The sequence below is a fragment of the Cloeon dipterum genome, chromosome 1 (genome assembly GCF_949628265.1).
Source record: "Cloeon dipterum chromosome 1, ieCloDipt1.1, whole genome shotgun sequence".
NCBI classification, from domain to species: domain Eukaryota; kingdom Metazoa; phylum Arthropoda; class Insecta; order Ephemeroptera; family Baetidae; genus Cloeon; species Cloeon dipterum.
In genome coordinates, this window is record NC_088786.1 from 42,790,706 (window position 1) to 42,818,057 (window position 27,352).

General features: G+C 40.8%; 1 protein-coding gene and 3 long non-coding RNA genes across 4 annotated transcripts; all 4 read right to left on the reverse strand.

Annotated features, from left to right (window-relative positions):
• Window positions 1-1,238: 1,238 nt before the first annotated feature.
• LOC135943593 (uncharacterized) lies at window positions 1,239-3,597 on the reverse strand. Its single transcript, XM_065490225.1, has 8 exons — window positions 3,509-3,597; window positions 3,207-3,278; window positions 3,056-3,130; window positions 2,747-2,928; window positions 2,143-2,415; window positions 1,927-2,086; window positions 1,694-1,870; window positions 1,239-1,637 (listed from the first exon to the last, which is right to left on the reverse strand). Exons 1-7 carry the CDS (start codon window positions 3,595-3,597, stop codon window positions 1,777-1,779), a joined length of 945 nt encoding a protein of 314 aa, XP_065346297.1. The 3' UTR covers window positions 1,239-1,637; window positions 1,694-1,776.
• Window positions 3,598-18,900: 15,303 nt separating this feature from the next.
• LOC135939125 (uncharacterized) lies at window positions 18,901-19,213 on the reverse strand. Its single transcript, XR_010574719.1, has 3 exons — window positions 19,167-19,213; window positions 19,055-19,110; window positions 18,901-18,994 (listed from the first exon to the last, which is right to left on the reverse strand). It is a non-coding gene; the product is annotated as an uncharacterized LOC135939125 (long non-coding RNA).
• A 430-nt stretch (window positions 19,214-19,643) lies between these two features.
• LOC135934405 (uncharacterized) lies at window positions 19,644-20,753 on the reverse strand. Its single transcript, XR_010574114.1, has 5 exons — window positions 20,560-20,753; window positions 20,443-20,502; window positions 20,356-20,389; window positions 20,239-20,300; window positions 19,644-20,176 (listed from the first exon to the last, which is right to left on the reverse strand). It is a non-coding gene; the product is annotated as an uncharacterized LOC135934405 (long non-coding RNA).
• A 218-nt stretch (window positions 20,754-20,971) lies between these two features.
• On the reverse strand, window positions 20,972-23,976 carry LOC135934214 (uncharacterized). Its single transcript, XR_010574086.1, has 12 exons — window positions 23,882-23,976; window positions 23,750-23,771; window positions 23,485-23,691; window positions 22,907-23,154; window positions 22,806-22,854; window positions 22,677-22,747; window positions 22,522-22,615; window positions 22,222-22,445; window positions 21,740-21,818; window positions 21,634-21,683; window positions 21,537-21,572; window positions 20,972-21,451 (listed from the first exon to the last, which is right to left on the reverse strand). It is a non-coding gene; the product is annotated as an uncharacterized LOC135934214 (long non-coding RNA).
• Window positions 23,977-27,352: the final 3,376 nt, after the last annotated feature.

Below are 27,352 nucleotides of genomic sequence, written 5' to 3' on the forward strand. Positions count from 1 at the left end.
TAAGATGAATTTTCATAATCTTTTAATGTGGAGAAAACGGCGTCAGCGAGTGCAAGGGCGATCGACAGATGATCGCTTTTGCTCAGCGTGGCCATTTAATTTAATATTGCTGCTTCTTGGTGAGTAGCAAAATATTAATTTAATTCGTGATATCGCGACATGGGCAGGGTTCGCAAAAACCCACATTTTTCCGGAAAAAACAACTGCATGTCTTTTGCGGGTTTTTCTGCAATTTTAAGCATTTTTCGAAACACGTGCATTCTTATGAAAGATGAAAACACTTCGGTGGAATAGTGGACGCTCCTAATTCCCCGGGGAAATCTAATCTCGCTAATAAAACCACCAATTTGTTTATTAATTTATTATTTAAATTGAGGCGTAAAATCTGTGTAAGAGGCGGTCGATTGCACAGTAGGAAAGAGACGCCTTTTATTATCGCAGCAAACAGCTCGCGGTCGCTGCGGTGTACCAATGAAAAAACAAAAAGCGAGCATCAAGCGCTGAGAGCAGGCCGCTGCCACATTTTAATTTTAGTATTAACTCTTTCTTTGCAGAGTATAAGAATTCATTTGGCAACATTTGAAAATAAATTAATTAAAAATCTTGCTATCTCCTCTAATTTTTCTGCTTTGGTCTTAGCTTTTCCTGGCTGAAACGATAATTTCAATAATATTCAATTGAATTAACACAAACGGATATTTAAACTATCGAGCTTTGTATTTGAAAAAAAAAAACTTAAAATTTGGTTCCTGATATTGAGAGGGACACTGGAATCTGTCAAGCATCCAGACGAACTGGGGTGGCGACCTGGCGACGCATGGATATTTTCAAGAATGCCGAAGCCTATCCTGTCATAAGGTCCGCCAAATCCAGGAAGAATCCAATGCAAACTTATATAAAAACTCCATTCTAAAATCCCAAAAATGGACAACTTTTTAATATATTTGCAGAGCTGCAGAGGTGGTTGAAGCGCGGCACCTGAGGAGGGAGGGCCGAGTGGACATCGGGTCGGAGGAAGGGTGGCGACTCGAGGGTGTCGTTGGGGTGCAGCTGCCGTCCACTTTGACGCCGCTGCCGTGCGCCTGCAAAAGTCGCAACTATGCAACCGGCGAGACCTGGAAAGCTTTTTATTTATCTAATCAGCGAATTTAATCAATTTTACTCGAGCACTTGGCCTGCTTTCAGAGCAAATAAATAATTAAGTGTTTAGAGAAAAAAATAATACACGCATCTTGTAGATTATTTAAACAAATAAAACATTTATTTTAAAACAAAAAAATGAATAACAGTAATTATCGTGAGATATTATCGATTTTATTGTTGATTTTAGCCTAAAAGTATTGAGGCAGTTAACAAATGAAGCGGTGGTTGTCGGAGCGTCAGCTCTCGTCCCTCAGCTTCTCGTCGGCCTGGTTCTTGACGTGGACGCACACGTTTTTGCCCTTTTTCGCCGTCGTTGGGGTCTCCGCCGGACCAGAGGACACCTTTTTTGGCCAGCATCTCGCCCGAATAATGGAGGCCATTATTTACTGATTAAACAATTGCCTTAATCGGGATTGGTCGCCGTTCCTGACGAGTTAGCTGCCCTCAGGGTGCAGTCGCAGTTCGACCTCAGCCTCGACGCGCGTGATGGCCACCTGAGTCACACGCAAAATGTGACAAAAATTTAGAGTAAGCCGAAAGGCTAGCTCACCCTTGCCGCTCGAGGGGGATGCTGACGTCGACGTCGTCGCCCCTGGCGCTCAGGGCGGAGCAGCCCAGGTTCACGTTCAATTTTTACTGTCTTTCGGCATGTCCCACGGCAGCTCGTGTGTCGCCACCGGCGTCGCGGCCGCTTCCTCCCCTCCGGCGACGCCTTTTCTGCCACTTTCTGCAAAAAAACCCAGCGTTCAAATCTCCGCCGAAATTAATTTCTCAAAAACTCACCTGTTATTGTCCGAGGTTTCGGAGGCTGGCTCGTGCGACTTGTCCGAAATGGGCAGTTCGTTGGAGAGCAGGCCGAGGGGTGGACACCGCCCAGTCACGGCCCTCCGGAGGTCGCCGCCAGAGTCGGCCGGACGAGTGCGAGCTGAGCGAGTCGCTGCGTCTGCAAAATAAAAAATGTTGAATACCAAGCATTTTTATTCTTAAAAATAAAAAAACCTGCTAGCGGAGGTGGTGGTGGAGCTGCGCGGCGAGTCAATGCTGGACATTTGGACATGCTGCTGCTCGTGGCCATCGACTCGGTGCTCGAGTACTTGGGCCTGTTGGCCGCCGGCGGCCAGCAGTAGCGACGTGGGCCGCTTGGTGCGCCGGGCGGGCCCGCAAGCTGCTCGTGGGCGCGGCGCCACTTGGCGAGAAACGGCGCCGTCGCCGGAGGTATGTGTGCATGCCAGCCGGCGCCGCAGACATTAGGTGGATGCTCACAGGGTCCACCTGAAAGCAGATTTTTTAAAATTGCATAGAAATACGCAGAATTGCGTAAAATCGAAATAAATTTAGAGTTTCTGGCCTAGAACAGACTGGAAAAAATGTATTGAAGCAAATTTATCCTTGATTCGGGTAAAATATCTATTATCTATGTTAACAAAATGCAAATTATTTTCGTTTTCAAGCACATTATTTGGCTATTTCTTAATTTTAAATTAATTTTGCCGTTTTACAATTTTTCATGAGAAGATCCCAAATTACAGCTAAAAATCAGATTGTGCATTTTATTTTCGTGCGTTTGCTTAATGAATAAACATTTTAATAAAAATAACCTTACGAGAGCGCGACTTGCGGCCGCTCAACGCTCGAAGGCGACCTCTCGGAGGACGAGGTGGAGCCGCCGCGCGGTGCTGCTGCTCCGCCTTCACCTGCGAGTCGCTGCTCAGGGTACCATTTACTCCGCACCTCCTGCTTCTGCCAACCTTCGTCAGGTCTGCAAGCTCCTCACGCAACAGGTACCTGCCAAAAATATTTTTTTAGAATCGATTTATATATTTAGTTTCAAAAAGCTCTTTATTTACCAATTTAACACCGGTTTTCGATTACTTAGAGAGCCGAAAATTGATTTTTAATAAAATTTTCAAACCTTTCCGATGTCGACCTGGGACGACAGCACCTCCTGCACCCTGCCAAAATTCTTTCCACGGCCCACCAGTCAAACCTGAGTTTTATTTTGAAAAATTAATAACGCAAATTTAGGGTCAGGGTAAAACGCACCTTTGAGATTCTTAAGAGACCTGGTGGTACCAGGGGAATTCGCTGACCGACGGCCATCGGCAGCAATTTCTTCGCAGTCCTCACGATACCACCTGAAAGGTCAAATAGTAACTATTTTGAGGAAAAATTGAATGCCCTGAGAGACAGCTAGGAACCTATGGTAAAAATTTAAAGGTTCTCAAAAATTTGCTACTAAAAAAATATTTCCCTCGGAGGTGCACCCTGCAGGGTCGGAGGACCCTTTACACCTCTGCAGGTTTTTTTCGGTACCTTGGCGACGTGGTTTCCGCAGTTCTTGAGCGCCTTTATGCACTATCTGAACGTGTCGCCGCTCTTTTTCCGCAGCTTGCCGAGCGAGGCCTTGTTTGGCGGCGCCGACAGCGGCGCCGACGAGTGCAACAGCCGCTGCATCCCCGCCAATCGTCTTCAAAACGCGAAAAACGTGCCAAATGTGCGCAATTCGCGAGAAAAACACGGCCGCCGGCTCAATCAGCTTGTTTACCTTTTGACGTTTGTGTTTGTTTGTGTCATCATCAGGTGCCAGGTGCCAGGTGCCGGTTGGTTGGCCAAACAAACCGGTTTAAAAACATGTAAAAAATTCAGTTAATTAAAAAACTGAAACTAAAAATACCATAAATTTCAAAAAATTACTATTTATTGCTTTATAAATGCGATTGATGATCATTTTTAGTAAAAAGAGGTTTTATTCGGGGATATTCTAATAATTTGCTAACCGGTATCAAAAAGCAAAGCGGTCACGGAGGTGCAGTGCCCGAGTGCCCTCGCGTAGCAACTGCCAGAGTTATAAGCTGCTTGGACGTCTCTCAATTCGATCACTTTGGGCGCGAAAACCACGTTTTTGTAATGCATGTGGTGGCAGCAGTTGCGTGTCGATGGCGTAATTTTCAAAGAAGACGAGAGGAAATGAGGATTTGACGTGAAAATTATATATAAAAACCGCGCAGAATCGAACCATGCACATTTATTATGTTATGAAGCATTAAAAATTAAATAATATTTTTTATTACAAATTCTCCTGGATGAAATTGAGCTCTGCTTTGACTCTCTGCAACCTGCGCCTTTGGTCAGGTGGAATTGAAATGAACTTTTTAAAGCAATTCGTCTCCTAGGGTCAAGTGCAACTGTTCTGCACTCGGTGGTTAATTGCTCCAGATTCCGCGTGAAAATCGAATCTCACCTTTAAAACCACCAATTTGAATTAATATAATTTAAAATAAAGCATGAAATATATGTCAGAGCGTCAAGTGCCTTATCGCAGTCGCTGCTCCTGGCAATGAACAAATATAAAGCGAGCTGACAGCAGGCCGTCCGTAGCAAAATTTTATTTTATTAAAACTTGACGACCAGCTTTTTCAGGTCTGCCAGGGTGAAGCAGTTTGAACGCCGCCAGCAAGTTCATCTGTCTCTCGTCGCTCATTTTTTTTATCTCAATGACAAATTAAATTGACAAGCAAAATTAAATTTTATTCGATGGAAAAAAACAGGAATTTGTAAATACGTTTCAACTTAAATAAAAGACGAGTGTTGAAAGGTTGAGGGTTGATTTCTTTATTGCATGAAATTCCACAGAGTTTCAAAAGAAATTATTTAATGTCAACCTAGGGAATTGCAGCAATGATATATGGGTAGAGGAAGCCGTAGTTAAGAAACGCCCAAGTATCGTTCATAGTGCCAGTCGCGAAATCACAATTTATATCCACCGAAAATCCTTGAACTTGAGTTCCAAAAGAAATTAGCGCCAGATTGTAGTAGGTTTCTGCTACATCACTCACAAACTGCAGATAATGGAAATGAATGTCAGTCTTCGTCCGCAGAGGATTATATAAAGCAAGAAAGAACTCACCGAGCAAAATCCTGGAGTGGGATCCTGGTACATGCAAAGAAAAAAACCTCCCGTGGATAAAGGGCAGCTTGCATCGCTCATCGCGGAGGCAGGCAATTTTCTCAAGACGTGCTTCAAGAGAAAAAAAGATTAAAAAGGAGGTTTCGTGCAAAGGACAAAACTAACCGACGACGCATTGTAGAAGAGCAGAAGTCCGGTACTATTGACATCAGCAGAAAGGTCGTTGAAGCTGGAGTTTGTCAACGGCATGGTCGCCCCTTCAAAATCCTTGCACACTTTCAGAAAAGCCACGAGACCGCCCACAATGGGATACACCCTGGCTACAGGCCGAACCACTCCAGATTGTTCCGTGACTGTCAAGTTCGATGCTCTGGAAAAATTGTCAATAGCATCGCGCGAATAATTTTAAAATTGTATTTATTCACGGGATTGAGAGGCTACGACTATTGAGCCTAGGACGTATTTGTTGCTTATGACTGCTGCTGCTTCGGTATAAGGGTAGGACGCTCCTAGAACAGATACCTTCACCTGAAATTAAAGCTTGTGAGCTCATATATGACGGAGAATTTAATTGAGCACACTCACGACGTAGGGAAACTCTGAGGGGCTGACGTCAACAATCGACTGGCCCCAGCCAACTGAAACAATAGATAATCAATCGATTCGCTAGGGGTAAGGATTTTAAAAATATCAAGCGCCTTTCAACAGTGTCGGCGATTTATCTGACGACAATACTGGTACTGAAGTAGTCCAAGTAATTATTGTTGGGCGCCCAAAGGGGAGAGTGGAGGGAGGTGATCAGAAGGAGAGAAAGAGAGAGAGCACTCCCCTCCGTGAGGGGTGCTTATTTCCCTGATTGTGTTGTGCACTCTCCCCTGGGTGCCCGACTACAATAGATCGATTACATCGGTACCAGTATTATTGATCGATCGTAATGTATATCAAACATAGTTGTTCACTAGCAATTTTCTCGTCACCTTAAACATCAAGCACGAAAGAGTAAAAAAATTTGTGGTTCGTTCTCAATGCTGAGAGAATAAATAGGGAAAAAAGAACGATTCCAAGCCTGAGTAAGTATAAAAGTCGCATACCTGAGACGAGCAGCTGACAAAGCAGAAGCACCTTACAATTAGTCGAGGGCATCGTGCCAATGACAGTATGTGCCACTCAACGCTTTTCTGCCCTTTTTATATTCACAGAAGAAGGCACTGAATAGATAGCAAGAAAATTTCGACGAATCACGTTCGTCCGCGTTGGAAATTTTCTCTTTTCCGCATTGATAAACCTACAAACGTCATTCCACAAGAAATAATATTTTATCACGGCCTGTTTCCGTCTTGATAAAAATTGAAGTGCTATTTCACCAGGCCATTAGTTGTCCTCTTTTTCCGTAGAGTGGAAACGATAAAAACTTTTTTATCGCTTCCATGAAGAGAGAAATAAAATAGAAATATGGGAAAGCAATGACCTCGTGTCAGATAGCAGCACACAATTTTTCTTCGGTACGTGCGGTTTCTTTTCAACATAGGCGGAAAATTGCACAGCAATTTGTGTGCCGCACATGCGTGAAATAACTTATTTTGTTTTAAACGTGGATCGGTTTTTTCGTGTGGCCCTGCAAGGGGTGATTAAACCACTTCCTTATCTTCCCGGATTAAATATTCACCAAATCCGCCAATTTTAGCTTGAAATCCGGTCAATGGACGCCTCTCGGTGCGAAATAAAGTGTCTTGAAGCCTATAATACTCGATCCAGCCCGTAGGTGAATTAAGAAAATTTGTCTTCTTGCTCGAAATTCGGGAGCTGCGGGCGTTCACGGGGGTAGAATTTGTGAATAAATTTCCTACCGAGTCTGAGAAGGTTTTGCTTTTCTACCCTACATACGGCCCATATCAGCAGCGCAGCGTTATTACTTTTTTAAGGCGGAAAAACGCGGTTTGGACGCACCAAGTTTTTGCGGCGCCCGTACGGGCCCGCCGGCACACCGCTCGCTCTCATTCAAAAGTGCACACACACAATGTGCTGCCTTTGCACGGTATTAGCGCCGCAGATAGTCGGGGTGAAAGGCTAAAGAATTGGATAAAATCGAAACTCCCCTTGAGAATAACCATCCCTCCACTCTAACATTAGATTAAAGAGATTTCGAGATTAATTTCAAATTCCAAAAATTAATTTGGCCTATTTTAAGGCTTTCCTGACAAAAGTTTTACTCGTGCGGCCACCTCAGGGCTGAAGGAAGGAGAGACTTTTAAAAATAAGGATAACATGGAAAATCATTTACTTTAATTTTAATTCTGCCACAATTAGTGCCCTATCCTCTTTTAATTGACGAAAAATAATGCGAAACCGAGTTTGAAAATTATGTGGCTCAAAGACGAATTATGGCGATTTTTTTCCAAAAATTTTTCCACTCTCAACATCAACGAGCAGCGTAAACGGGCACTCCTGGCAAATTTCTTTCTCTTTTAGCCACTGAATCACATCGGGGGAGTTAAAATAAACCCAAATTTCGAGTTTCATCTTTGAGGCTTTGCTAAAATTAATTTTTGAGTTTTTTTCGGTTTTGCGCTCGTGGAGATTTGAAAATGGTTTTATTTTTGTTGAAATTCGGCCGCTAATCCGATCTTCAACCAAGATCCCTCGTCGGACAGGTCTTTGATGGGGCTTCGACCTGGCATACCGTGACGACCTTTTTCAGGGTACCCCGACCTTAAAACCGCACCCAGGCCGGTTTTTGATGCATTTTCAGCGATTTCGAGCGAAAAAATTAGTGGATGCTGCCCTTCAACGATTTCGTCAGGTCACACCACCTGAGCTCAGGGCTCAACGCGTGTCGACGGTCAGGTCAGTTGCCCGCAGGGCGGAAGGCGCCTGAAGGACCGCGCGTGCAGCCTTGTTAAATGCCTTATTAAATATTTAACTCAAATATGAACAATTTTACAATTTTGCAGTTGTGTCGGATCTTGCATGATCACATTTATGAAACATCAAAAGCGGCCGAAGATAAAATGCTCGCGTCTGCAGGAAATCCGATAATTTTGGATGCCATTTTCACCAATTTCACGCAAGAGATTATAAATTTTGGTCCTCCTTCCTCACTTCTTTTAAATTAACAGCTTTTTTATTAACATTTTAGCTCTCATCGTGATTTTCCAAAATTGCTGACTTTTTAGCGTGAAATTTTTCCAGTGGCACCTTTTCGCGCGTTGCAAAATTGGCGAACCCTGGATATGGGCGGGGGGATGATAACGAACTAAATAATGATGATTCAGGAACCAATTAAGGATTTTAGATCATTTTTGCCCTGGTGTTGCGGCTTTTTTGATCGAAAAATTGAGCCCGCCGCCGCGAGCGAGTGTGTGAATCGTGAATTTAACAGCGACAGAGCCTTATCAAAATTTGAACGACTCGCATCGCACACACAACTGCGACTACTAAAGACCCGCTTTTTCTTGGCTCTCGGGAGAGAATAATTTCACAGTGTTTTTGTTTCAGGGTGAAAAACAGCGAGCAAACATCGGATTTTTAAATTTCGCCTAGTTTCAACTTTGAAATTTAAAAACAAACAAATCATAAAAAATATTTTTCATTTTCACGCTGGAAAAAGTGTCTCAATATTTTTAAATACAATTTTTTGCTTCTTTTAATTTTTTTAATCATAAAACTTACTTGTCAGATGGACTACATAATAGAAAAATGTTTCTCAAAAATTGTCAGAGGAGGTGGAGGAAAAACTGGCATGGCCGCCGCCGCACAAGCTGCGATAGCGTGCGTGTCACACACGCATAACACGCTGCTTTTTGTCACTGGCTCTTCCAGCAGAATAAAATAAAGATTTTCGCGGTCTATTTAATCTCGGGATGTGGTTTTTTCAGCGATCGCTCGTCACATTCACATCTTCAGCGTGTTCCTCTGCGTCAAAATCTTCACACGCAAAAGAAATCGATATTTTATGGTGTCTGAATAATTAATTAGGACAAAAAGTTGCAAGAGTTTTCGACATTTTCTATACTTTTTATAGTTTTCAATAATGTTTTCCTAGCATTCCACACCTTTATTAATTATCTCATGACTATATACTTGGATAAAAAATTAATTTTATTATTTAAAACCCTCGGCGAATGCAGAGCCAAGAGATTTTCGACCTTGGCCCATCGCAATAATTTCCCTATTAAATTAATTAACAATCTTTTTAATTATAAATAAAAAAATGTGGTTGGACAAAGGATTCATCGGCGCGGAACCGTCCATGCTGGTCAGCAAACAAATATGTTTTGGTTTTCGAATGATGCTCCTAAATCCGCGGCAAAATCAAATTTCGCCATTAAAACCATCAACTTGTTGATTAATTAATTTTTTTATCCAAATTGAAGCGTAGAATTGTGTCAGAGGGTCAAGTGCACGGCACGAAAGGGACGCCGTATCGCACGAAACAGCTCGCGGTCGCTGTTCGTGGCAATCAAAATTACCAAGCGCTGAATGCGGGCCGTGCACTCACAAAATTTGTACTTCAGAATTTCGTCAGTTTGTCGTAATTAGCTCTTTTCCTCTGCTGAGATTTCCGCACTCCTGTGAGGCGTTAATTATTCAATTATAACGCCCCTGACTTACTTTCGCTGGTCGCCGTGCTCGCGGTGCATTCCTCGTCTCGCTGAGTAGGCGGATGCCTTCCGCCGGTCAGCGCCCTTCTTCTTCACCGCTCGGACACTCCGCTACGCTGCCGCATCACCTGTGCTCCGCAAACTTAACTCTACCCTTCTAACCTGCCTACCCTTAATCTAAGCCCTAACAACTCGCCCGGGGAAGACCCGTGAGGGAGGGAAACGACAAACATTGGGAACAACCACGTACCTTTATTTTCGCAAACATGATGATAATACACGATGAGGTCGCGTCAGGAGAGAGAGAGAGGACCACGGGATGGATTTCCAAACGGATCTCTTGATGATGACTTCTCCTGGGCTCCAGACACCAACAGTTTCTAATCCTTCACTCGGTAGCACTTCACTTCACTCAACTGCACCCTCGGCCGCACCCGACCGAACTGTCCTTTTCGTCCGTCCTTTTTCCACGTCGTCACCCCGTTTCTCTCTCTCCTTCCACGCCTCTACTAATTGCAAGCACATGCTTTCACACATAGACATAATATTGATACATTGTTTCTCTTTTTATTTCTCGACCCAAGCCATTCCGTTTTAATTACCCAACTTGGGTCCGCACACAAGCAATGCTTTTCTACATTTCCAGCTAACTCGTTAATTTTATGTTTTCGCCAGCTCGTTCAGTTTTATGCATTATCGACTGTTTTTAAGCGATTGTTTTCGTTTCGACACTTCACGCCTCGCCGGCGTGAACGTTTTAATGATCTGCTGGCGCCAACTAACGACTGATCACGTGACCGAATTCTCCAGAATTCCGGTCACAACTCCGTTAGCGTGTTGTCTCGGCGAACGCTAACCGAATCTCGAGTTTCAAGGCCGCTAGGGACCTCGCGCACGGTCAAAACGAAGCCGTGTGTGTTATTCTTAGGGGAGTTTCGACTTTATTAACTTTTTTACCCTTTTACCCTGATTATCTGAGCACTTTGTACGCGAAAAATTCTAATTAGCAATGAATGTAAGTGCAGGCGCATCGCTGGGCCCATTAAATTAATAATTAAATATTTAAATCGCGTTTTTCTGCATTTAAAAAATCGTAGCTCTGCTCCAATGGGTCGTACAGGACGAAATCAATGTTGGCTAGAATCGCCATTAAATTCTGCGTAAATCTGGAACCATTGCCGCCTCCGCGGTTACCTCCGGCACTTGCAACTCCCCCAAAAATCCGACAAAAAAAGAAGCCAACTTTTGTTTAATATTTTTCTCAATTGTCCTGTTGGCCGGATCGAGATTTTGACTGCAGGAAACACCATTCGGCACCTCCCCGCATTGACTGGCTGCGTTTCGGGCCGAAATTCACGTTTTTCGCCATAGTTTTTACACGGGAAGATAAAGGAAGCGTTTTACTATGAAAAAATGGCTGGGACGCCGACAAACTTTTGGTTAAGGGAAAAGGAAAAAGGAAGGGAAAGCTCCTTAGCTGCGCAAAAGTGTGAACTGATCCTCTTTTATATAGTTTAAGTTGGAGGCGTGAAATAAAATGAGGAAAGTAGAAAACACCGCACGTTCATTCTGATAAAACCTTGAAACTATGCAACCGGTTCGACTTGTTTGCGGCGCAGGTTGCATGCGTTTTCTTTTTCTGAGCGCCTTTGGATAATATTGAGAGAGAGAGATCTCGATTTCAACGCATGGTAAAGAGAACGTATGCAACTCGCTAAGCAATAACTCAACGCCGGTTGCAGAAATCCACTCGCAGCAGGCGCTGGTTTTCAAAGGAATATTAATTACGTATTTTACTAGAATAAAAGTTCTCAATGTTGGAATCGGAGCAAATGCTCACATTTGACTCTCTTGCGTTGCAATGACGAGCGCTCGCCAGCACTCTTTTAAAATTAATAGGAAACTGGCGTGCGATGGCAAAATTGGCAAACACGTAGCCGCGTGTGAAATAATTTATTTATTTTCGCATAAAAAAGCGAGATGAAAAATATTGTTTTATCGCCCGGAGACAATTGTCATTTAGTTTTCCAGTCAAGGTTTGTTTTTATAATCAAGGCTTATTTGATTAAAATGAAAAAAAAAAGATAAGGAAATGTTTGCAAATGAAGTAATTCAGAGAAAAGGCAGAGTTGTGCGTGCGACGCGGCGAGCAGATAAGCGACTTTTCCGCTTTTGGCTCGGCGTGCAGGTAATTTACATTGAGTTATCAAAGCTATTGTCAGCGACCGCCAGAGAGGTGTGAAATTGGCCTCTAATCGCACCTTCCTTATAAAAACATTTTATTTTAAGAAAAAAAGCTTAAATATTTGTCAAAAATATGTTTTAGAAATTATTTAATTATTCATTGTAGTTCGTCGGCTCATTTCTTTCTTTTCACACGAAAATTTATAAATGTACAGCGCATCAAATATCCTTTTTAATATGTTTGGAAAAAAACACTGTGTAATCCTGATTTTTGCGATCAGATGTAAAGTTATACACATTGTGAAACACTGTAATTTAAATTTATGATAGTTTTTTGGAGCAGAAGATGGTTTCCTAATTGCCTACTGCCTAAATGATATTGATCAAATTTTCAAAGTAAAAGAGGAATTATTCGAAGACGAAGAATAGTTGGAATACCTGTTTCATGTAAATGTGAGTACGACATCGAAAAAGAGAATTTTTCTCGCTTTTAAAATTCTCGAGCACTAACGTCAAGATTTCCTTTTCACTTATTGTCACTGACTCTAGAGTCAGCTGTTTTTAATAAAGTGGTTGCAGCAACAAAGAGCATACCAAAATACGATTCGGTTTCTCGAGGCTTTAGTTGAAAAAAAATAAATTAGTTGAGAAAATTTGTTGTTTTTATAAATATGTTATTGAATTCCTATTGTTGATTATCTATATAAGACAAATAATACCATTTGTTGGTATTGTAGATGTTTAAATGCAGTGTGTATCAAATGAAATCAGTTTGTCTGCTTTCCACAGTCATAATTTAATCTTAAAGGGTTAAATTCTACATTTCCTTGGCACAAATTCCAGTTCTATTGCGATTTGCCAAAATTGGATTATGGTTCAATTTAAACTCATTTAATTGTGGCTTTATATTGTCTTCCTATCTCGCTAACCAGATGGTCCGGGTTTTTTGTAATGTGACGATGCTTTTCCTTGTACGCCATGGTTACTTCGCACTCGCGGCATTCCCACTTTTCAACGTGGATGTTATATACGTGTTTTTTCAGCCGTTGCTCCGTTGAAAATAACTTTGGACAAAACTCGCATTTTTTTAGCTCAGCTGGAAAATGCTTTCCTATGATGTGTTTTTTTAAATCGTCCTTTCTGTACTTAAAGTATTCACAAAAATCGCAATAGTACAGCTTCAGTGGCGTTTCCTCGTACCCATCGGGCTTTGGTACACGTACCAACGTTCTCACTTCGTCGATGTTTTCAATTTTGAATATCAAGTCCCCTTCCTGTTGGTTTTCCGAATTTAGTGCTTTAAACCTGTGCCAATTGCGGTGTCGATAAATGTTGCTGACGTCCTCTTTTTTGCACACCTTGCAGACTCCCTTGTCACTATTTTTGGTCTTTTCTTTCGGGTCTTCCAGTGCTTGAACCTTGTGCTGTTGCAAGGGAGGATTCATTTTTGTACTTTCCTCTCTGACTGCTGATGTGTTTACCTCGGAACCGCCATTTTCTTTCTTCTTCCCATTCCTTCCTTCTTGTTTGGAGGCCGCTCTCTTCCTCTCTTCTCCTGCTGGATCAGTTTCAAGCTTTCTTTTCGTATTTTTTCGAGAAGAACAACTCGCTAAATGTTCCTTGACCACTCCTTCACATAAAAAACTGCTTTAGACTCTGATTTCGATAAATTCTCTTAAAATTTCTTTTTCAGTCGTATAATTTCCACTGGACACTCACCTGCCGTTTCTTCCTTTTCGTTGCTCCCATCCATCTCTTCGGAATTCCATTTGCCAAACCTAGTCACGAACAGTGGAGCCCAACGAATCACGGGGGAAAAAGTGTGGAAACCGGGCACTAAAAATTTGAAACAACATTTTAAAGCAGCTGCTTTTCATTTTCAGTAATATTAGAAATATAAACGGCGGTCAGCACTAAAACGAGACCATTTTAATGTTATTTAAAACCACGAAAAACGAAACTTAAAATATCGAATCGTACAAGCCCCTAATTTACGAAGACGCCAACAGATGGCGTCATTGGCGCGCGTATACTTTAAAAATTAAATTGAATTTTAAGGCACTTCCGCTGCGATTTCAGAATCTTCACTTAATGGGCTTTCTTTTAGCGTTCTGAAAACCAAAATCAATCCAGCCACTCGCCGCATCGAGAACGTTGGAAATGATTTTATAAATTTCAAATAATAGTTTTTCACGATTCTATGGCAATTTGCTGAACCGATTTCCGTTGTCAGCATGTCAAGACGAGAAAGCATATTTAATGAAGGGCTCACATTGGAAAAATCGAGTCTGAAATCGCAGCGGAAGTTACTTAAAATTAAATTTATTAAGAAAATGTACATTGTCACCGCATCTGTTGGCGGCTTCGATCACTAAAAGGGCTTATTTGACTAAAGTGCGCGTTAAGCATTATATTTTCAAAATTCATATATCAACGCAAAGACCGCCAAGAAAAGTATTAATTTGTCGCTAATTGAAAGAAAAAAACTCACACGCTTGATTTCCAATCCCCGAAACTGCGAATTCTGGACCAACTGTCGGCCTCGCAGGGCGTTCTTCCTGAGCAGCTGTGCTTCCTGCGTCAGAATTGTGTTCATCCGAAGGTGGCGGATTCTCAACACGCAACCGATGCAAGCTGGAACAATAATATCTCTGGTTAATTTATCTGGAAACAACTAACCCGTTACATAGTGTCTTACATAAAACATTCGAGGCAATCGTCTCCGTTTTTCGCCTCGCGTTCGCCGCATATTTCGCAAAAAATCTTTTTTGCTTCCATTGTGGAGAGCCCAATCGGAACGTTCTTCCTTCAAAAGCAGCTCGTCTAAGAATGAACATCTTTGTCAGCAGATATAATGAAGACAAATTCTTGATATTTCTCTAAGGTTTGAAATTTCGACCCGAATTCCAAGAATCGTTCTGATCCACAATAATTTATATGGAAAAATTGTATCCTTTTTAACCTTTATTCTAAAGAATGTCATAAATTATGCTTCCTTTTTGTTCCGAGAATGATTGATGGAAATTTTTTTATATCTTTCAGTCAAAATTAATACTTTTTTAAGTAAAAAATAGAAGGCATCCTCGAAAATTAAAATTGTAATCATATTTTCTAAGATTTAAGTCTAGCCATTTGATTTTTACCGTTTTCAATCGGTGTGAATATTTTATGGTGCGTTCTGTTTAATTCTAATTCTTCAGACATTTAGAAAATTTATTACTTAAATAAATAGAATTTTAATGAATGAAAAGTTAGGGTTACCAAGCCCCTGCAACATTGACCTGTTTTCGGTTCAAAGAGGATATCAAAATAAAAACAGCATTTTCTGGACTGTTAATGTTTGGCTTTCCTATTTCTCAGAATGATACGAGCGGAATTATCTTGCTTATTTTTAAGTTTATCGCAAACTTTGCTCTATTAAAGAATTTAGGGATGCCAGCTATTGTACCTCCAATAGCAGAGGAAAACACAAGATTCTAATCCAGATTAATCCTAATTAATAGAAGATGGGTTCGGTGCAGACCTCGGTTCCGTGGAAATAACAAATATGCTCACTTTGAAAAGGCGAAAAAAATGAATAATATTGGCGAATACTTTGGATAAAAAGAAAATATATTCGTCGGATTTATTACACAAATTACGAAACCTATGGTGATGTGCGTAGCGATAATGTGTAGCGACAAATATATAAAAAAATAGGAAAGGGTTAGTAAAGGGGTAACAAGTTTAGATATTGAAATAATTGCGCTTATCAAAAAATTCTACTCAACAATTCTTCTATCGGTAGGGTCTCTAATCACAAGTCTATCTTGTCGTCGTTCTTCTCACAGCTCAAAGGGTATGGTCAGTTTGGCGCATGCAGAGTGGAATTGGGTTGGTCGTTCCACGCGGACACAATTGGCGATGCCCGTACCTCTCCTGTACGATGCCCAGGAAGGCGCTGCAGGCCGTCGGTGTTAGAAATACCAAACGGCCCCGCAGGGCACCTGAGGGTAGCGAATTAAATAGTCAGATAATGGCCCGATAAATTAATGTGCACAAAAGTCACATAAATAAGGTAGAAGCCCAAATAAAAACTCACTTACGTTTGAAATTTCAAAAGGGAGTTAAGAAATCCGATCGGACAAAGATCGTTGGTTGGCAAATAGCACACCAGCTTGCGTGCTATGCCTTTTGGTGGTTTTCGGGCCTCTGACTATTAAATCACCGTGAGTGCAACGCATTGCACTCCCCTCATGCGCCTGCGAGGTATCCCAAATATCGCAATAATTGGGGTTCTCAGCATGCGGTAAATGATTTTTACATGACTTTAATTTTGTCGTTTGACTCACATAAAATTAAGATAAGCGCAATTTGAAGAAAAGGGAGATAGTAAGAGAGAAAGAAAATTACAAAAATTAAAATAAATCACTCGTCTGTTTGAATAATTTACGTGTTAATTTCGTCAAATGCCAATTAATCAATACAACGTTATAAGTTTATTAGACACATTTGTTTCTATCGACAATTTACAGGCACGGAAATCATCCATACCTTTCAGTTACATGACATAAATGCATGTCACGTGACCTTTTTCGATTCTATTGGCAATCATGAATTGTGCTTAAATTTATTCCTTATCGCGTCGTTTCCTGTTAATCAATCTCGATAATTTGGTGGCTTGGGTATTTTTGTTTGTGTTTCCAAAATTTCAAGTAGGCCATGCTTCTTTTTGGAATGCACGAGCGGCATTCCCACTTTTCATCGTGGATGCGATTTACGTGTTGCTTCAGCTGTTGCTCCGTCGCAAATGACTTTGGACAAAACTCGCAATTTTGTGAGTTAAGCTCAGCTGGAAAATGCTGACACATGATGTGTTTTTTTAAATCTTCCTTTCTGTACGTAAAGTATTCACAAAAATCGCAATAGTACACCTTCAGTGGCTTTTCCTCATACCCATCGGGCTTTGCTTTACGTACCAATGTTTTGACTCCGTCGATGTTTTCAATTATGAATACCAAGTCCTCTTCTTGTTGGTTTTTTGAATTTAGTGCTTCAAACCTGTGCCAATTGCGGTGTCGATAAATGTTGCCGACGTCCTCTTTTTTGCACACCTTGCAGACTCCCTTGTTTCTATATTTATCCTGATTCTCAGTTGCTTTTCTTTTACTGTTTCTGGGTTTTTTCTTCGGCTGCGCTGAATCGGAATTCAGTTTCCTCTTCAGCTTCTTGCCTGAACGCCCACTTGTAGAAGGCTCTGAAATGTCAAAATTTCATAAATAAATAATAATAATTACGCCAAAAAATGCTTTGAATTTTTTGTACACATTTTCATACATCAAGTGCCTTTTTTGAGGCTTGAAAATTCTTTCTTGACAGAGAAATGCCACGAAAATATGCCTCACCAGGTTCAACACCGCTATTAGCTAAGTTTTCCCATCCAACTTCTGTGGCGTCTGGAATTTGTGCTGGAATCTCATCAACATTTTGGCTCTCAGAAACTCGTTCTAAAATTTTATTTTCACGTGATTAATAACAAAGTCAAATAAATTACTTAACAGACGAGCTTACCTGGATCAGGACCAACTCGAAAGCAAGATGAACCTGTCGATTCCGAATTTTCTTCCAATTCCTTGCGATTTTCATTGGCGTCCAAGACAATCTCGTTTTCCCGCTTTTTGATCTGTTCGCCTTGCAACTCAGTGTCAAAGTTGCTGAGTGATGCCGAAGTTTCTTTCTTCCTTAGCAGATGGTCCTCCGTTTGCTCTTCGGCTGCAATTCAACTCAGGATAATTAGATACTGAATCGGAAAGCACATTTACCAAAGAATTTCGGATTGGTTTGTTCCGTCTCACTGGCTTCCGGGGCAGAAATGCTTGCGCTGAAAATTTGGACTCATTATAATTGTTGGGACACAGGTATTTGTGCAGAACTAATTTTTACCTTTGACTCGAACCTGAGAAGCAGCAGGCAACGCAGATGCGTTTTTTGCACTTGGCTCCTCTCGGACAATTCATTATTTAATTTTTTTCTGGAGTATAGTGGAATAATTGTTGCTCGAGTGAACGCACCAAGTACAATGAACAAGACGCTCTTTTCTTTCCTTTTTGTACGCTTAGGGGGAGCTTCTCCCTTGAGCTAGGGTTGCGCGCCATTTTTTAATTCAGGCCGTTATTCCCGCTGTACAAACATGCTTCGTGAACTTTAAAATTCTTTTTTTTGGAATTGAATCCATTTTGCAGACGATTAATAATAACTTTTTCTTAGTTTTGAAGATGAGCCACTTAATTTTTTTTTAATTTATATAAGAGAATTAATTTACAGGAGCTAGAGGTTTGAGCCGCGGGATTTAAGTCAACGGCTGGCACGGCTGAGAATATTTGAAACGTGAATTTTGATCATGCTTAGCGTCCCGAAGGGGAGGAAGACGTTGCTCTCCTTCACTTTTTAATTTTCACCCTTTTTCACCGGCGCAGAGACTGGCAGAGACCTCTAGATTCTAGATAATGAAATGGAAAGGAGAGACGCGAGTGCGTGAAAATGAAACGCCTGCAAAAGTCGCAAGTACGCAACCGGCAAGACACGAATATTTTTAATTATTTAATTTTCTGATAATTAATCAAAAGAAATAAGTTAATTAATCACAAACGTTTTTCACTTAGAAATTTCAAGCTTTTAAAGATTTAATTGCAGCAAAATGAAGGATAAAACACTTTTAGTTTATAGAAACCAATTTTAAATTTTCATTTCAAGCAGATAAACATTTATTTTTGACAACAAAAAATGTTTAATAGCAGCTTTTGGGCAGTTGGCAAATGAAGCGGTGGACGTGTGTGCAGCTGTCGGACTGGCTCTTGAGGAATGCGCACACGTTTTTCGCCCTGTTGACGAATGCTGGTGCTCCGTCGACCCAGAGGACGCTGCTTTTGGCCAGCACCTCGCCGTCGCCCCACCAGAACGCGCCCGACGAGCTTGCGCCGTCCGACGCCGCCATCGCCCACACCCACCAGCACGCTTCTGCTATTAATTATAATTATATTAATTGGGGAGTTATCTCGGGGAAATTTAAACTCACGGCTTGTGACCTTCTCGAAGAAAAGTACGAGTCTTCCACGGTCTTCGGCGCTGCCAGGTGCATTTTGTTGCTTTCGCAGAAGCTTCTCGCTTTAAACCAATCCACCTGGCGAATTTTATATTGAAATTTGATCTGTTTCAGGTTCTAAATAAAATAAAAACCCACTTCAAAAGCGGAGAAAAAGTATTTCTTGCCGTTTGCCAAGGTGGTCAAATTCAGTGCTAGATTTTTAATACAAATTTTATCCGAGGCGAGTGGAATTTGAATTATTGTTTACGATTTGGTTCGCACTGCAGTTTTTTTTTTGCCAGCTGCAAGAGTGCTTTTTTAAATTAAAACATAAATCTTTTAATATAGAATTTATTTACCTGTGAAATGAATTGCATCTGCAGACACAATTCCCAAAAACAGAGCAACTAGGAGAATCCGCATTTTTAAACTCTAGAAATTTTAAATTAGATTAGAGACGAAAAAAGGGGCAAAGAGGACTTACCAAGAAAGCAGCAGGAGGAAAATGATGATTTAAAGCTGCTTCTCTGTCTTTTTATCGCTTGAGTTTGAAGTGAAAAGTCAAAGATAAAAGGCGTAAATTAAAAAAATATGCTCGACCTTTCCCTTGATGTTCGTCGCTTTTGGCTTGTTTGTTTATCTCAATTATCAAAAGATCAACTAAAGTTCACTGCTACGCTAAAACCGCTAAAAACAAGTAGTGCTCTAATTAACTTGAGGAAAATTTCAAACATCTTGTTCATTTGAATCCCTAAGTCCCTAAAAATAATTCTATACTGTCGGTCGTGGAGAAAATGGAACGTTTTTTTATTTCCCCAATTTTATTTTGCCAGCACAACCAAAATGAGCAGTTTCAAATTAGTGCGTATACCAAAATTACTAAATTTACAGTTCGCAAAGAGTAAATGCTTCATCAGTGTCAGCAGAGCTTGCAAAAAAATAAGAATCTTGCAATGTGTTTTGGATATTCAGCGTCATTATTTCCTTTTCTGGGTTTTTCTCAATGTCCGGGTGCCACTTCCACATTGAGAAATTCAGCGGCTCTCTGGACGTGCACCATCGGAAGCCGGTGACCGTTCCTTTCCTCGAGGCCGACGTCCATATATCGGCAGGTCTAGTTAATCCTCCTGAAAAAATATTTTAGACCGTTCATCGGTTTAATTTTGAAAACCTGCCGAGGGGTGAGTCCACAATGCACTGCAGTTCCGCCAGTGTCTCGATCGAAACTATTTTAACCCCGTAAGTGCAACACCAAGATCCGGCACCGTCGAATGAAAACTTTTTGTGTTTTAATTTTTTTAGTCAAATTTCTGTTTTTGAACTAAAGTTTCAGTTGTTACGCGTTCCGAACCCGCCAGCAAATAGCGCTTGTTACAAATAGTCAGAACAGTTCCAAACGCAGCTATAAAAAAGTAAGCTGCAATAAGAAATATTACAATTTCGTTTCGCGAATTTACTGTTTTTGTTCAAATACTCGTCGCTCCAGCGAGGCTGACAGATTTTAATTTTTCTCATAACTTTTTCTGATTTATTGGTTAACTCACGTGAATTATGCATTTATGATCAACGCATTCGCCCAGAATTGGTTGCAGAGGCGATTTTTCCTAGTTACAAAATGTCACGTGAGATTAAAAAAAAATAATGATTTGATTTATCGCAACTGCTGTGCTGTTGAATTCTATTGCCGTGATCACGTTCGCCACTAGGTTTGGCGCCTTTTCCTGGCCACACTGGAAAACGTTGGCTATCGTGTCACACTCGTCCATGCCCTCTGCACGAAGAAAAAACGTTTAAACATAAATTTTCTTCGATTATTTGTTTGTAAATATTTTAAGTTTTGAAAATTTGTTTTGCACTGCAGTGTGATAAATGAAATACACACCGCGGGGGGCCGGATTCACGTGACGGTCAGATATGGCGGGAAAATTGAATACTTTATGTGTTGTTAATTCTGAACAAACAGCTGATTAGCCCGGTAATTGGCGAATCGACCGTTAGATGGCACGTCAGACCAATGGAAATGTAACAAAAATACGCGGGAACGAAATTATTGGGTCGGCACGCTTCTTTTTCGACGCTTCCGATTGGCTGCTGGACTGTCTCCTGATTGGCCTCCATTATTTCGACGAAATTTTGACTCCTGGCCGGCGGGAACCAACACAGGTCGCAATCCAGCCCCTGGTGGGAATAACGAGTGCGCAGAAGGTTTCGATTTTGGTCACGCTTGCGCAGTGATGCGTTTTGACCTCTCAAAGATATTTAGAAGCGATCTCATCATACTGCGCATGATTGAGATGCGCACAAGTTTACTGCGCAGCTTCGAAACGGGCGTATAATCAAACAACTATAAATTTCGACGCCATATTGACTTCTGACCGGCGGAAAAACCAAATCAGCTCGCAACCCAGCCCCCGGTGTAATTAAAAACTTGCTGGATTTGGAGCACTCGTCGATAGCTTGTAAATTTGTGTTCAGTTGTGTGACGTCATCGGCGGGTGATGTGATTTTGGCCAAATTTATCAGGCGCTCGTCCACAACGCGACCATTATGTACCTTTAACATGGATTTTATATCAAATTTGAAAACTTTTCACCCGCATTATATAAAAATTAACATGAGTATTTTTGTAAATATTTACAATTCCTCCACTCTCGCCCAAACATTGCAAGAAACACTGCAATGCATGCAACAAAAAATCGATCAATGAAGATTTAAGACTTTTATTCGAGTCAAACCTTGGTCCTTGCGCTGAAAGATGAGCTGTTGAAAATGTTGTCCTGCTCATCTGCATTGAAATTAATTATTTGTCTGCTTGAAACCAAGCTAAATTTTGATTTTAACCGATTGACACGTTCAAATTGGCTGCGCACTCGTCTTTCATGGCCTCTCCTTTGCTCGTAGAATTTCTCGTGTCCCGGATCTGCTCTCAAAATTCACCAGTTGGATAAGGCCACCAACGTATATTTTCGTAATAAAATTTATTTTAAAGGCCCTTCCGCCGCGATTTCAGACTCAATCCTCCCTGACTGTGCGTTCTCCACTTAATTTTCTTTCTTTTGACGTGCTGAAAAGCAAAATCGGTTCAGCCAATCACTGTAGAATCGTGAAAATCTATCGTTAGAAATAAAAAATATTTTCCAACGATTCTACGGCGAATGGCCGGACTGATTTTGGTTTTCAGCACGTCAAAAGAAAGAACGCACATAGTGTCTGAAATCGCAGCAGAAGTGCCGGAAAATTAAATTTATTACGAAAGTTTCCGCGGTGGCGCCATCTGTTGGAGGCTTGAAACACAACTGGTGTGTATAAAACGCTGAACTTACTTCACAAATAAATCGCAGAGCCAGTCGGCAGTCTGCAGTCATCAGTGTCGTGTTTTTGCTGCTGACATCCGCTGCGAGGCAGTGGCCGCCGACGCGAGGCTCGTTTCTGGCCCACATCGCATTCCTGACCACTTTGTTCTCAGCGCACCAGCCGAATGCTCCGGGGCAACCGTTATCTGTGCCCCAAGTCCAAAATTTCGCTTCGAGGGCAGCGCTATCATCCCCTTTTATGATTTCGTCAAAAGATTTGACACATAATTGTCATAAACTGCATTTCGTGACGGTCTTTAAATTATTTACCAAGAATTTGGGACAAGACAGAGTATTTGTAAGCGAAATCCAGGCTCAAAAGCTTCATTCCTATAGAACAACAGGTCTTTCTCGCGTCATTCCACTGCAAAAAGAATAAAAACGAAATGTTATTTTCTTCTTTATTTTTCTAAGGAACAATTAACTGTTCGAAATTCATGGCTAAACATGAAAATACGGAAATTCCTGCTCTTCCAAAGTCCGTACTGCGCAGGATCTGTACATATTTTAATTAACTGTTTTTATTTTCGCATCTTTAAGAAACGCCCGCGCACTTGTAAGATACTTGGTGACGTTGTCAAGTCCACGAGAGAACAAAGCATCCTTTTGTGAAAACAGGAAAGATTAAAATGGTCCGTTAATGAATATATTTTACATTTTTGGTGCAATTTTCCTGAGGGCAGGCGGGAGCGAAACAACGTGCAGCTGGCGTCGTCGTTTCCTCAATTTCCCAATTTGAACAAAAAAATATAAACAATAGAGACAAAAATTCTTATTTGGTTAAATAAATTACAGGACGAGGAGATGTAGATGATGGAATTGTGCTTATTTCAACGCTCATCGAACTGTCAGCGTTCGTCGCAACCATATTATGTGTCGAGATGAAAATTTCCGTGCTTTCGTCTGCGTGAGCATTAAGGTTTTATTGGTCACTAGAAAAATCCAGAATAGTAAAATCTAATAACTATAAGAGAGCTCGCAGGGCATTGGTTTTTTCCTTAATTAAAAAATTCCTATTTAATTTAAAAAAAATAATTTCTGAAGTTATTCGTTTCCTAACGCTTGCCGGATTTATAAATGAGTCATTTTGCACAGATTTATCAATTAAAATTTATTTTTTAATTCAATAAATGATTGAGATGTTCCAATAAATAAATAAACTGTCCATTGTTTTTTATTTGCCTTTGAAAATTTTCACTTTCAAACAAAAAATTGATGTCTATATATACATACGAATGATCACTGTTTCCGGTTGTAATTCAGCTTTTGGATCGTCAGAACGGTTTTCAACGCCTTCATCCGAGCTTTCGGTCGAAAATTTTGAGGAGGAAATGAAATTCCGTTTGGTTGATTGTGTGCTAATTGTTCGATTTGCTCTTTTCAGAGGCAATTTCGAGCAGGACTTTCGTCCACAGCATTTTATGATGATCTTCCGATTACCTAGATGTGAATTTCATGCAATTATCAACCCCATAGCTCGTTGAGGCGATGCACAAACCTCTGTACCTGATCATTTCAACCTGACAAACACGTTAAATTATTTTTAGAAAGCAAAAAGCAGTAATTTACAAAATGATAAAGAATTATTTAAATTTTACTATTTATAATATATGAAAAATGGATTCGATACCTGTTCAATGCAGATGGCTAGAAATGTTAGCGCAATCAACAGAGAATGGCGCGTCCATTGCGGGTCCATTTCAGAGCAGAATGTCGCAATTAGAGCGGCAGACCGGCTGGACAGGATGCAGACACGTTCGTGCCACGAGTTGTGTTTCGCGCCTCTCTCAATTTTAATGGCAAAAATTGATAGCGTTTCTCACTTCCTGTCGACCGTGCCTCTGCTCTCGTTCGTAACTGCGTAAAATATCGAAAATTATTTGTGCAAAAATTTTAAAATATAGTGCAAGTAATTTACTTTGGAATAAAACAATTCAGACAACAACAGAAATTGAGTAAAAAAGGGTCATTTAAAATATTTTTCAAAGATTTTGCCTTCAAAGAGACGCGTGTGGTGGTTTTTCCCTTTATTCAGCGACCATTAAAAATCTCTGTGACTTTAAAAGCCGACGCTGCTGGGAATATGGAATGACGCACGTACATCCATCCATCAAATCAATTGCGGAAGTTCCAGCTGTCACAGCAGGCGCGCAAAATCAGATCCAGAGTTTGAAATATCAAGTTAGTAGAAATTATTTGAAAAATTTGTCAATTTGAAACACGACCAAATTCCACGGTGTCACAGAATTTCAAAACTTAAGAGCAATAAACAAAAACATGCTCAAATAAAATAGTTTAATTAAATTGAGACAATGCAGGTTGAGACTTCATAAATGTTTTCAGAAATTGCAAAATAATTAAAATAACGCACCCCACCATTAAGTCCCAATTTTTTAAAAAATTTTTTGCACATTTGGAATCCTCAATTATTTAAAAGCAGTTCCTGCGCATTGGCATCAAATAAAATTAATTGTGAATTTTCAAATTTCTTTAGGTTGCATGCATGTTTTGTCGGTGCTCAGTTTTGCACGTCTTTTTCACGCGTTTTTCCAGTGTGTCGACGCCGACGGAAGTGAATTTCCCGTGCTCCATATTTTTGCCCTTTGTAGCGCGGTGATAGCAAGGAATGCTGGAAAAATAACAGGTGTGCTCGGTAAAATCCAACTTTTAGACTTTTTCAACTACGAAACACCAATATTCCGAGCATGAAAGAGGATTCCTGACGAGCTACGCCGTGAGTTTAAATTTCCCCCCCCCCCCAATTAATAAATAATAATTAATAGCAGAAGCGTGCTGGTGGGTGTGGGCCGTGTCGGCGTCGGACGGCGCGCGCGTGTCGGGCGAGTTCTGGTGGGGCGACGGCGAGGTGCTGGCCGAAAACAGCGCCCTCTGGTCCGGCGGATACCCGAACGACGCCAAAAAGGGCAAAAACGTGTGCGTCTACGTCAAGAGCCAGTCCGACAGCTGCACACACGTCCACCGCTTCATTTGCCAACTGCCCAAAAGCTGCTATTAAACATTTTTTTGTCAAAAATAAATGATTATCTGCTTGAAATGAAAATTTAAAATTTGTTTCTATAAACTAAAAGTGATTTTCCTTCATTTTGCTGCAATTAAATCTTTAAAAGCTGAAAATTTCTAAGTAAAAAACGTGTGTGATTAATTAACTTATTCCTTTTGATTAATTATCAGAAAATTAAATAATTTAAAACATTCGTGTCTTGCCGGTTGCGTGTTTGCGACTTTTGCTGGCGTTTCATTTTCACGCACTCGCGTCTCTCCTTTCCATTTCATTATCTAGAATCTAGAGGTCTCTGCCAGTCTCTGCGCCGGGGAAAAAGGGTGAAAATTAAGAAGTGCAGGAGAACAGCGTCTACCTCCCCTTCGGGCCGTTAAGCATGATCAAAATTCACGTTTCAAATATTCTTAGCCGTGCCAGCCGTTGACTTAAATCCCGAGGCTGAGACCTCTAGCTGGTAAATTAATTCTCTTATATAAATTAAAAAAATTAAGTGGCTCATCTTCAAAGCTAAGAAAAAACTTATTATTAACCCTCTGCACAATGGGTTCAATTGAAAAAAAAATATAATTTTAAGTTCACGAAGCATGTTTGTACAGCGGGAGTAACGGCCTGAATTAAAAAAAGGCGCGCAACCCTAGCTCAAGGGAGAAGCTCCCCCTAAGCGTACAAAAAGGAAAGAAAAGAGCGTCTTTTTCATTGTACTACTTGGTGCGTTCACTCGAACAACAATTATTCCACTTAACCCTGCAGATTTTAACTCAAGGAATGAATTGTCCGAGAGGAGCCAAGTGCAAAAAACGCATCTGCGTTGCCTGCTGCTTCTCAGGTTCGAGTCAAAGGTAAAAATTAGTTCTCCACAAATCCCCATTTCCCGAAAATTAGGATTCCAAATTTTCAGCGCAAGCATTTCTGCCCCGGAAGCCAGTGAGACGGAACGAACCAATCCGAAATTCTTAGGTAAATGTGCTTTCCGATTCAGTATCTAATTAACCTGAGTTGAATTACAGCCGAAGAGCAAACGGAGGACCATCTGCTGAGGAAGAAAGAAATTTCGGCATCACTCAGCAGCTTTGACACTGAGTTGCAAGGCGAACAGATCAAAAAGCGGGAAAACGAGATTGTCTTGGACGCCAATGAAAATCGCAAGGAATTGGAAGAAAATTCGGAATCGACAGGTTCATCTTGCTTTCGAGTTGGTCCTGATCCAGGTAAGCTCGTCTGTTAAGTAATTTATTTGACTTTGTTATTAATCACGTGAAAATAAAATTTTAGAACGAGTTTCTGAGAGCCAAAATGTTGATGAGATTCCAGCACAAATTCCAGACGCCACAGAAGTTGGATGGGAAAACTTAGCTAATAGCGGCGTTGAACCTGGTAAGGCATATTTTCGTGGCATTTCTCTGTCAAGAAAGAATTTTCAAGCCTCAAAAAGGCACTTGATGTATGAAAATGTGTACAAAAAATTCAAAGCATTTTTTGGCGTAATTATTATTATATATTTATGAAATTTTGACATTTCAGAGCCTTCTACAAGTGGGCGTTCAGGCAAGAAGCTGAAGAGGAAACTGAATTCCGATTCAGCGCAGCCGAAGAAAAAACCCAGAAACAGTAAAAGAAAAGCAACTGAGAATCAGGATAAATATAGAAACAAGGGAGTCTGCAAGGTGTGCAAAAAAGAGGACGTCAGCAACATTTATCGACACCGCAATTGGCACAGGTTTGAAGCACTAAATTCAAAAAACCAACAGGAAGGGGACTTGATATTCAAAATTGAAATCATCGACGGAGTCAAAACATTGGAACGTAAAGCAAAGCCCGATGGGTACGAGGAAACGCCACTGAAGCTGTACTATTGCGATTTTTGTGAATACTTTACGTACACAAAAGGAGATTTAAAAAAACACGGAAAGCATCTTCAAGCTGGCCCAAAAACAATCGAATGCAAGCATTGTCCAAAGTTATTTTCAACGGAGCGACTGCTGAAGCATCACGTATATAACATCCACGATGAAAAGTGGGAATGCCGCTCGTGCATTCCAAAAAGAAGCATGGCCTACTTGAAATTTTGGAAACACAAAC